The sequence below is a fragment of the Pollicipes pollicipes genome, unplaced genomic scaffold, assembly GCF_011947565.3.
Source record: "Pollicipes pollicipes isolate AB1234 unplaced genomic scaffold, Ppol_2.1 Scaffold_6686;HRSCAF=7923_pilon_pilon_pilon, whole genome shotgun sequence".
NCBI classification, from domain to species: Eukaryota; Metazoa; Arthropoda; class Thecostraca; order Pollicipedomorpha; family Pollicipedidae; genus Pollicipes; species Pollicipes pollicipes.
Window position 1 is genome coordinate 5,334,628 of NW_023596921.1, and position 11,915 is coordinate 5,346,542.

General features: G+C 55.6%; 1 protein-coding gene across 1 annotated transcript in view; it reads left to right on the forward strand.

Moving 5' to 3' along the window:
• Positions 1-9,396, forward strand: part of LOC119107341 (FERM domain-containing protein B) — a 25,181-nt gene extending 15,785 nt beyond the window's left edge. Inside the window, exons 4-6 of the mRNA XM_037230767.1 lie at positions 7,275-7,329; positions 8,832-9,020; positions 9,356-9,396. Of these exons, the coding sequence (XP_037086662.1) occupies positions 7,275-7,329; positions 8,832-9,020; positions 9,356-9,396 (285 nt within the window). The remainder of the gene's footprint in view (positions 1-7,274; positions 7,330-8,831; positions 9,021-9,355) is intronic.
• The last annotated feature ends 2,519 nt before the right edge of the window (positions 9,397-11,915 follow it).

Genomic DNA, 11,915 nt, shown 5'->3' on the forward strand with positions numbered 1-11,915 from the left:
ACATTAATAGTGGCGTTATGTTCACCGATTGGATTCCTCCTTCGTCTTGAATTACGTCTCGGTGTCGCTTTCGTGGTCCAGTTCCGTCACCGTCTCACTCGCTGTCTCAATTGCCGTCTTCATCGACAGTACCTTTACAGTCAGGCATTCAGTCAGTCCGTATCTGAAAAACACGATGTTTGGACACGGACATGACGTATGGAAATGTGATGTATGCATGCATATCTCTAATCTGAGTGCACTTTATACCCATGAGTCATGATATGTGTACATTTGCGTGCGTCACTCATGATGCCATTGACATAGAGTATTGAGGTGTTGCATGAGCGGAGGCTGTTAAGCGTCTTTCAATGATTCTGCGGTGTTGGCAGTCTTCGACATCGGCAAATAACTTGGTGTGGCGGGTGCAGCAGCTGTGCTGGCGGCTTCCATCAAATTTGGCATACTTTTCCTATTTCTACAATGGCAAATGTTCATTTCAGCAAGCAGCGCTATCACGCCTCAATTTTTGTCGCACTTTCCACCAGTTCTCACAAGCGAGAAGGAATTTGCATTTCCCGTCCTGGTGCTAAGGCTAGCAGGACATGAAAAAAGTGACAAAGCTGCTGCTCAATGCATCAACAAGCGATTGCTTTGGGGCTTCGCAATGGCGAGAGGTAGGTCGAACGGTCGTATGTCCAACCTGCCCAAGGTCGGCCGGAGCCTCAGTGTATGAAAGTTAGGACTGTTTTCACAGATGGTCGTTTTGAGGACGCTTTTAAACGGTGAGATGGCGAAATTGCAACTTTTTTACCACGTCCGCTGTTCCTTAATACTTTATTTTACACAACTTTCACTGCTGCTTCTGCTTTTGACTGCTTTCACGCGTCATTTTAACATTACGCAAAGGCGGACACAAAGTCGATTACAATACCGCGCTAGATAACGAGGAAGATCTCTGTCGTGGGGCCGGCGACGTGTTAATTGGTGTACGATCATCATGCCTTAATCATGATGGTAACATGCCACTCCGTGAAGGCCGTTGCCATTTGAACTCCACGCACCTGGATGTTATCCACGGGTGAGTGGCGTGCGTCTGAACACCGTATTTCTTGACTTCAGCAGTGATAAGTGCAACGATGTCTCGCGTTCACTTAAAGGCTTACAACTGGTGTTGCCTGGACATTGGCTGGCTTTGGGCCGGGCAAACCCAGCTGATTTTGATCGACAATATCAATGGACGTAGAATGGTTACAGTGGTGACGACCGTGACCAAAGTATGGTTACAGTGGTGACGACCGTGACCAAAGTATGGTTACAGTGGTGACGACCGTGACCAAAGTATGGTTACAGCAGTGACGACCGTGACCAAAGTATGGTTTACAGCGGTGACGAACCGTGACCAAAGTATGGTTACAGTGGTTGACGACCCGTGACCAAAGTATCGGAGAGAAACGGAAAATGCCTTGACTGGAAATTGGTCACAGCGAATTAAACTACATGCTTGTGTAACCTTCATTGTCTGATGCCTCTCCGTTGAGATCACGACGTATTTTATCCGAGGACGGTTTCAGAGGGGCGGCATAGACTGTCTTCTGGCATGCCACCGTTGGGTGCATGGGTGCGGCGCTGGAAGCGTGGCGGATTCTTAATAATCTGTACGCGGTGCTTTTACTAACACAATGATTTTGTGTATTTATCTGCTCTTGTTACAGAGGTCTGATATTAATCCGTAAAGACGACCCAGATTGGGCAGGTCTATGGTTAGCGGTTGATTACGCGCGCTGGCGGTGCACATGGACCCATACTCAGCAGTCATCCTCCATTTCCATCGCCCCAATGTGTTAGACTCCCATCGCTGCGACAGCAAATCGTCACCACTAGTAACATTACGGTTAGCGCCGTCGCTGCGTGAAACTGTCACCACTTGTATTTGATTTCGACCCGAGATGTCCGGCCTTTTATAGTCGCAAGTTTTGCGCCATCCATGTAAAGTGAGAGAAGAAAGTTTTTTTTTCTTATCACAGTAACGCAGGAAAATCAGGGGTTTGAACAGCCCGCTCGAGAATGCATGACAATCTATAACGCATTTAGTTGAAAAGCATAAGATGTATGTCGCTGCGGACGACATGAGACTGCCATTCGCAGTGGCACAGACAATGAACTTTTGAACGCGTGACGGCTGGGACGGGCCGCTCGAGTTCAAAGGTTGGCTTATGTTTTATGCTAGACTCGCCTGGCCTGCAGTCGTGATCGGAAGCTACCCACAGAGTCGGAAAAGACAATGCGGTGTCATTTATGGGGCCAGTAAATCAACCAGTGGCTTCACAAAACACAATATAGACCTAAGTTGCAGGCATTTTTCTGAAGAGTATCGCTATTGATGGAAAACATAGAACTCGGTCTGTTTAATACGGGTGCCGTACTGTAGCCGGCGGCCCTACAGCCAAAAACGTACTGCAGCTGTACTGTATGGGGCTAACTGGTACTGCAACTGTACTGTATGAGGCTAACTGGTACTGCAACTGTACTGTATGGCGCTGTACCAGAAAACGCCACCTTTTGAACCGTCATCTTAACATGTAAGCATCACAACTTTGTGAATGACTACCGTTACGTGTTTGCGGAGAAGTAGCAAGTAACGATGTAGTTCTGGCACCACGGCGAGATCGAACTGGATCAGACGGGGCGGAGGAGCGGCAGTCCACGGCGTGCTTACGAAAGCGGGGACTTTTCAGCTTGTGTCGGACAAACACGGTCTGTTTGTATCCAGTCTCGGGTGCCAGCCAAGAGCCATGTGAAACAATTGTTAGACCTGTTTGGTGAAGGCAAGTGAGCAGTAAATAAACGGAAACTTCGGCCTTAATTAGCTCCAACAGAGGATCAATGGAGCGAAATGCCACGTGAAGACACACCGCCGCTAGGGCTTCTGTTAGTGTGTCAAATCAGCGGAAACAGAGCAAGCCCATCGATTGTAACCAGGGGCGGTTCTAGCGTCAGATTGTGGGAGGGTCCAAGGGCCGCTTTTGGGAAAAACTTGAGAGTTGGTCCCAGTTTCACTGAATCAAATCGAAACTGATGAAAGTTTTGGAGATTTGCTCTAGGCATTCGCAGAGGCATAACCCCGTCGGTCCTCTTGGATCCGTCTCCGACTGTAGCACAGATCCGGCCTCGATTGCAGTAGAGGTCGCGCTTTACTGTAGCGCAGATGCGCCTTTGACTGTAGCAGTCTCAGGGACGCAACGTTCCTCTGCCGCCCGCGGTCCTGCTCCATTCGTGATTCGCACCGTGTTTGTATCGACGAGAACGGTATGCGGCCGACACCAAAACACAATTTCACTTTAACCACTATATCCACATAAGCCAGGTGACCTTGCGGTGGCGTCCCATCGACACGCATGCAGCCAGAGTCGCCCACATGCCTGATATTGGTGGACAACTGCCCTCCCTATGGATTCTGTTCCTTTCCCCAAAATACGTCCTAATCATTTACTTAAAGGGCGTACCTCCTTCACGTGACCTGCTGCATCATGCTCATTTGAGAACTGCTGTGCAATTTTGTACAACAAATATGGCCTTTACATAAACTCCGAAACTTGCGAAGTAAGACTTGACAGCTTTTAGTCGGTCTGACAATATTATTTGCCCCTGCCACCCTCATTTGGATGTATTTTTACTCTCCGATCCAAAAACAAAAAAAAATCCCCTCCAGTCATTTGGACCCTCCGGCCCGAGCCGGTGTCAGCACGGCCCCAACATCCGGCCATCTGTCGGCCGCGGAGGACGCGGCCGACGCCGGGTTCCGCGTTAGAATAGCCGCCGCCGACGCCGCGCGGCTGGCGAATCCATCGCGGCGCGCCTCGTTGGCCCCGGCGCACCGGAACCGCGGCGGGCCGCGGCGGGCACGGCAGCGGCTCGACCGGCGGCCGGCGCGCGGCGCGCGCTTTAATCGTCTCATCACATGGCAATGTTTGATGTAACAGAAGAATGGCCGTCACGACCACCGTCTAATTAGGGTCGCGCTCTGTTTGCCGTCCGTTGATTAGATAATCGACGGCACGGGCGGGCGGTGGCCGCCGGCGGGGCGCACGTGCGCGGCCTGGCGCCCCGGGCTGGCGGCGCTGGGACTGCCCGCTGCCCTCGCCTCGACCGGCCGCCACGGAGGGGGGTGTGCGCTGCGGCCGGTTTTCATTACTGTGTCGGCGCTGGGCCCGGGTGACGGGGCCGTCGGTGGTGGCTCGGCCGATCGCCTGGGTCCGCGGCCGGCTCGTCAGGCTGCTCCGCCGGCCGGCCCCCAGGCCAGTGTCGGGGCGCGTAACCCGTGGTGCGGGTCGGCGCTCGTGCGGCTGGCGCTGTGTGACCCCCAGCTGCCGGCCCTCAGCGCTTTCACAGTGTGTTCAGTCGCTCCGTGCGCGCTGCCGGTCGGTCGCCGGCGCACCGAGCACCGCCCATGGCACTGCGTGTGACGCACGCCGCTCGAGCCTCCTAGCCGGACGCCGGCTCGATAGGCGGCCCGCGGTCTGATCAGCCACTCGGCGCCGTCGCCGCCTGTTCGGCCGGCCGCCATTCGCGCTGTCGCCGTCGCCGCTCCACTTTCTCGGGACGGACGCGCTCGACGCACGTCACGGCCGTCGCCGGACCCGCCGACACGTCCGGCGCGTCCCGGGGCGCTGCCGGAGAGCGGCCGGCGCGCATTCTGTCACGTTCTGACCAAGCGCTGCCGGGCCCGCCGGACCCGCCTGAACCCGCTAGCCGCTGCTGGCTGACCGCTGGCCGCGGAGGAGGGGCGGCGCTGCCGAGCTGCTGTCGGCGGGGACAGAAGCACGGCGAACCGCAGGTTGGCTGAGGGCGAGCGATGCGCTCAGTTCGTGCGTGACGTTTAACGAATAAGTAAGATATCAGGAAATATCAGGAAATTAAAGCAATGCGTGAATCGTGATTTTGACTCCTGACGTGGAGTCTCGATCGATGCCGGTAGGGTCTCAGGTCTTATTATCACCTCTACCATTTATTTCGCTCTTTGTCTTGCTCACTGGTCGTTAACTCGCGGTACAGCTGTTTTTGTTGTTACCATCTCGTTTGGCTTCTCCTGAATTTCGGTTCCGTTCCGTACAGTTGCACTCATCAATTTGTCTGAGTGTCTATAGATAATTTTGCATTTGATAATCGTACTTACAGTAGGCAACCACGTCGCGCGATTGGTACGGCCAGTCGTGTGGCGTGATCGTCGCCAAATAGTTTGCTAATAACCCTGTAAGTTGTGCGATGCGTAGTGTGTGTGTGTAACCCACAAACGACCCGAGTAGTCTGCGCACCAAAGCGCAACCTCATATCCTCCCAGCTGTTCGCTGCCAGTCGGTGGACTCCACGGTGTCTTCAAACGGCCCGGTGCGCGGCACAGGCGGATGTCGCCACACGAAGGATTTAAGCTCGCCACCGCGCCGTTATCGTGCACACATCCTTCATTAGGCTGCGGCCGGTCCCCCATTGCCCTAATCTCCAGCCACAATCTGCAGATTATGCCATTATTGGAAAGCATAACAGGCGGCGCGTCGAGCCGATAGGGAACACAGATCTGATAGAGCCGATGGAGCCGATAGGGCTGGTCGGAATCACTCGATAGAACCAGCGACCCTGAGCTCTGTGTGCAGGCGAACTGCTCTTGGGCCCCTGGCCAGTTCACGACCTAGCGAGGTCATGCCATCGTGTTCCTTTCGCATTGATTTGTGTCGGTCGTTTCGTCGACCTGCTCGGCTGCCGGGATGGCTTTAAGAACCCCGGCGTTTTCTAGCAGGCAGCAGCCGCCCCTGGCCCCGAAGCTGCGCGCCGGGTAAAATAACTGCGTACATATGAACGCGAGTCCGCGGGTTATCCGCCAAGTCACATGGTGCAACCCTATGGCCTTGTTTTATGGTTCTTTTAATGACCGCTCGTTCCCACATATGTGACGTAGCAACGCATGGCAGCAGCAGGATAACATGCTTTCTGTCACACCACGTCATACCACCGATATGTCTGCGCTGCAGATGCTACGGAAAAGCAGGGTTATGCGTAAAACACATGACGGCCACATAGTGGCGCTTCCTGGTACCGCCGGAGGCTGCTCCTGTTCGCACCTCCTGATACCGCCGGAGACCTCCTGTTTGCATCTCCTGGTACTGCCGGAGGCTGCTTTTGTTCGCACCCCTTAGTACAGCCGGAGACTGCTCCTGTTTGCATCTCCTGGTACCTCCTGATAGGCGCGGCGGCCTGCTCCGCTGGTGTCTTACGACAAGAGCTTCATGTAGCGCAGCGGCGGGATTGCACATCATATCCGGTGATTGCAGGTGATTGTGCCACACGAGAACCGTTGAAACACTTAAAATGTGGATGCTCTACTTGATGATAGAAATTGTTCTGGATTTCAGGACTAATTGTGGATATGTCGATGCACCGGCAGCGCTGATATTTACCCAGGCGGTGAATATCACATGGGGGTGTAATCTGGCGTTATAATGCAGCAGTGGTGAAACCTGAGACAAAAACAGTGCTTAGAGTCGAAGTCGAGGTGACCCCAGGGCTGATATTTATTTCTGGTTGAAGCTGTCGAGAACGACAGTCGCACCATCCTGGGCACTGCCGCTCTCAGTGGCACCCCGAGCTTAGCTGTATAGCTGAACTAAGCCAAGACTTCTCCAAAATGTTGTGCGTTTTGGGCGTGAGAGCATTGGCGGTGCGGATGTTGCGGTGTTTATAATCGGGACTTGCAAGCGACGCGTGTGTCAGCGGTGTGCAGCGGTGTCTGACGATGCCCACAATAGACCAAGACCAAGCTGACGGTGAAAGCGACCCGTAAACCTCTGTTATGTGACGCGGCCCGGGCGCGCGGCCTGCTGGGCACCTCACAGGTCGAGCCCCCCCCCTTCCCCTCCCCCGCGGCCGGCCTCGCGCCGACGTCCGGGCGACCGGCACGGGGGCGGGGATCCTCTCAGCCCCGTGTGGCCTGGGCGGAGCAGCATGACGGCACACAGTAGCGGGCCGGCAGGGCTGGCCGCTGCACACAGACCGCCTGAGCACTCGCGCCGGTGGCACGCAGCAGTGTGACGAGGGTGGGGAGTCGCAGCAGCGGCGTGCCGTCCGATGTGCGTTATAACACCTGCGCGTTATCCCTCCATCGGCGGACGGTGGCTGGCTGTTGGCTGCTGGGGCGCCAGCTGCGCGCCGTATCATTGTGCGTCGCCGCGACGCCTGTGTACTCGCTATATGTCGCCTCCGAGGGCTTCCGCTGCCGACCTGACATGGCCTTCCTCCGACAGCGACCGGACGAGCTGTCCGACTTCCTCCACCGCGTGGAGACGAGCATACTGAGCGGCCAGCACCGCTCCGGCTCCGGCTCCGGCTCCGGCTCCGGCTCCGGCTCCGGCTCCGGCTCCGGCCACGGCCCCGGCTCCGTGTCAGGTTCGGCCGGCTCTGGCCCGGCCTCCCCGACACCGGACGGCACGCGTTCGGTGTCTCCTGCGCCGGAGCGGGTCGCGCTCGGTGGCCACCCAGACGAGCCCGGCCTCCTCCAGCGCGTCCTCCTGGTCGGACCTGAGCGAGCGAGCGCCGCCCGAGCACGCGGCAAACCCTGCCGACCGGCCTGAACGTGTCGCTGGCCCGCCTGGCACGCGCGAGGCCACCACCTCCATGTCGCGGCGGCCGGCGCGGCGTCTGCTGCGCGCCCCGCTCCGAGGAGCCGGGCGAGCCGTCCGCCCCCGGCTCCGCGGCCCTCCACTGGCAGAGCGCCGAGCAGATGCACCGCCTGGCCGAGGACGGCAGCGTGGCCGGCGGCATGCGGCGACCGCTGGCGCTGCAGCTGGTGGAGCCGGCGCGGACGCGGCAGCGCTGCGGCCGGCGACCGCCGTCGCCGACCGTGTCGCCACTCAGCACTCCTGGCGATGAGCGGCTGCCGCCGCTGGCCGCCGACGACAAGCCGCCGCTGGCCACCGCCGGGCGGCAGCACCTGCGCCGCCGCAGTTCGCACCTTTACCTGGAGATGGCAGCACGCATGTCGTGTTCGGAGCCGACGCTGGATAAGCCGGCCGCCGGGCCGCAGCGAGTGCTGCAGAGCGACTTCAACAAGGTGAGACGGCAGGGTTGCTGGCTTCAGCTCCGGAGCTGCTGGCTCCAGCTCCGGAGCTGCTGGCTCTGGCACAAACCGTTGTAGACGGGTTGTTATGCTCGATGCTTAATAGTGGCACATGTTTGCGTTCCATGCATTAAAGATGCGTTAGTCTCTTGTCATTTTACCATTTGTAATTTTTGGTATTGCTTTTAGTTCATTATTTTCTAATTTCGTCGGGTGTCGTGCTCATGGGCTCGAGGTATGGCTCCTCTGGCTGGAGCAAGTAACTTAAATTGGATATGGTTGTTTGATCAGACCGGTTTTGGTTTCAAAATTTCCTATTCTCAATAATTACGCCACTTTTCGGTATATGAATGGCATAGGGGTGGAACAAAAAAGTGTGGCCACCGATTGGGAACCAAAATTCTAACGAAACTTTCGTTAGTACCTTTTTCATGTGACCAGACCATGGTAGCACCAATTCAGCATGTGGAGTGCTGGTGGCTGTGGTTTTACCGCTCCTGTTCTTCTGTAGTTTGGCTTGTTCTGCCGTTACAATCAAAAATTTTGATGTCTATTTGGGCTAATGCCACTAGTGGACGGGAAGGCTGATACACTCTTTGTTGATTCACCATTGGGGCGTTCTTAACGACTACGTGAAACACTTACCATAAGCAGCAAGTTTGAGCGTTGCAACCCCCCCCCCCCCCCCATGAAATCGCAGCACTGTCACCACGGGAACGCGACGAACGGCCGCTGACGTCCGCAGTCCTCATGCGGGAGGCCGACGGCCAGGCGCTGACGTCCGCAGTCCTCACGCGGGAGGCCGACGGCCGGGCGCTGACGTCCGCAGTCCTCACGCGGGAGGCCGACGGCCGGGCGCTGACGTCCGTAGTCCTCAAGCGGAAGGCCAACGGCCGGGCGCTGACGTCCGCAGTCCTCACGCGGGAGGCCGACGGCCGGACGCTGACGTCCGTAGTCCTCACGCGGGGGGGGGGGGCCGACGGCCGGCCGCTGACGTCCGTAGTCCTCACACGGGAGGCCGACGGCCGGCCGCTGACGTCCGTAGTCCTCACGCGGGGGGCCGATGGCCGGGCGCTGACGTCCGTAGTCCCCACACGGGGGGCCGACGGCCGGCCGCTGACGCCCGTAGTCCTCACACGGGAGGCCGACGGCCGGCCGCTAACGTCCGCACCCCTCACGCGGTAGGCACCGGTTTCAATTCTTGTCGCGCCATGCCCCCGGGTATTTTTCATGCCGGCCGGAGTAGCCGTCACTCCGTGACGGTTGCAGAGCTGCGCGGCCCGCTGAAAATGGTCCGCATCTTCAGGTGAACGGGAAGCACGCCGTCCGAAAGCGCAGCACTCGGTGATCACAGATATGCGTGTCATTTGAAAAAGTGTGGGGATGTTTTTTCGAAATTGCGTATGTGGTTTGTGTTGTGCATTATATTAACTATGTAACATCCCATGCATCTGTGCCATGCTTTGGTGTTTTGGTGCGCTCTGATTATAGCTTGTAATTGACCACTGGATTATTGGTCACACAGGCCCTTGTTCTTTTTTCAACTCATTTTAAGCTGTGGGCGTGGTTTTTCCACTGTCTGGTTGCAATTCATCTACCCAAGGGATGAAAAATAACCGTTTCAAAGTAGCAGGTGCCAACTAAGTCAAGTCTGTACGCCAATTTCCATTCACGTGTGCGCACCAAGGCAATACACTGTTTGCCAACCCAAGGGTCGCTTTACTGTGGACGCGGCGGCTGGTCGCAAATCCCTTGTACTTTTCCTCGGCGGACGTGTAAAAACTTATCAAATGCTATAATGTCTGTATGCGCGATGCGGTCAAAGGGACGTAAGGGTCGCATTTTGCGGGCCCACAAGGTCGTCGAGGGCGCATTGAAGTCGGGCCTCTCGCCTCAGGTTTCGTTGTGACTATTTTCATTTGCGTTAGGTCAATTGCTAGTTGTCCTGGTTTTACGGAATTCTGCATTTGTATTACACGTTATCTAGCACGTCGAGAGGTATGGCGCATCTGGGGTCCTCTGGCATCTCACATGCGATGCCTGGTTTTGACGGCGCTTATTCGTGTCAGCGGAACTACCTATGTAAAATTGTCATGGTCTCTTGTCAAAGGCTTAAAACTACCATTGATTTTCAAAACCGGGGTAACGCCATTTTTAAAGCATTTCATTAAAGCGCAAGGTATGGCAGTTAATATGTGAAGAAACAACATATTTGGTTCCTTGGTGCAAGCGTGGACCATGGCTCTACCTCTGATATCTCAAATATTTTTATAACGCCGTGCGTAGCATGACACAAGAGGTCTATTCTTGTTTTCTGAGAAAGCTAGGTTGCTCCTAGCACTGTTTGCGACACGAAATGGCATGCTCCCTTGCAGTGCACCATGTGGAATAAGACCCCTTTTTGATGGTACCAAAAACAAAGTTCCTAATTTAAGTGACCTATTCAACTTCTGTATTTGTTATATCTTGTGTATTTATTAAATACTGTGTATTTGCTACCAAATCGATTGAATTCAGGTTCCGAGTGCAATGCGGTTCTTTAGACATTGCAGTCGGTCAAGCGTCCATGTTCGTAGTGACATCACTAATGAACTAATTAATTATTCCAGAGCTTTTATATCGTGCGTCATTGTGTGGTATAGAGCACTGCGGTGACATCCTTTGGGAGAAGTGCGCTACTTAATGTTTTAGTTGATGCTTACGTGAATCATTGAAGTATGTCGCTGTAAAGGAGTCCTCGACACTTCTGCTGTGGCCGCGCTGGTCCGGTCGTTGACGCCATATTGCTTCGTTCTGTTTCAGAGTACCTCAAGCGCTACCCGATCATTCTCAGCCAAGCAGCTGGCAGGTTAGTCCGCTTTGCTTTGGTGGATACACTCGCGCCAGTTCCCGAAGATACCCAATGTTACGCATTTCTTTGTTGGCGAATACGCCGTTCTTGACGGCGCGACGCCAGTGTCCCTGGCACGATATGCCTTGGGTACTGGGCCGCAACCAGCCCACTGCTTGGCGACCGCTGATGTACGCCTCAGAAACACAGCCATCCCTTATGTGCAGCCAGTGATGCGCTTACGGGGGCGGCGCTGTCACGTGCACAACCACCCTCCTTCGCTTCCGGAGATTGGCAGTAATTATCGGGAGCTACGTCATGCAGATGGCTGAACAGCGTTCACCTTTCGCCAGCCTCCTGCCGTGAGCGCGGCTCGGATGGCACGTGTCCTTGCCCAGTCAGGCACGCGCGTGACGTGCAGGACGCCGCACATGTGCACGTGCCACGCACCTCTTGGAATCGGCAGCGTCTTCCTGCAGTGGCATTTTAATGCATTAGCTTGCATTTGTAGAGCATCCTGGCTCCACGATAGACTGGTGGAAAACCAGTGCGATGCACATTGGTTTTGGTCACGATGAATTTTATTACCGTGCTGCCGCCAGCCTCCGACCGGCGACTAAAAAACGACCACGTGCGTCGCGCCTGCATATCAGCATGGAGGAAATTGGAAATTGATATGCACTTCTTTTGATGTGTGTGTTACATAAGGCTGCCAATACGCAGGCCCGAAGAGAGAGCCGTGCAACTCAGGACGAGAGAGCGAATCTAGAGAGAGAGAGGAGAGAGAGAGAGAGAGAGAGGGAGAGAGAGAGGAGGAGAGAGAGAGAGAGAGGAGAGAGGAGAGGAGAGAGAGAGAGAGAGAGAGGAGAGAGGGAGAGAGAGAGAGAGAGAGAGAGAGAGAGAGAGGAGAGAGAGAGAGAGAGGAGAGAGAGAGAGAGAAGAGAGAGGGGAGAGAGAGAGAAGAGAGGAGAGAGGGGAGGGGGAGGGGGGAGAGGGAGA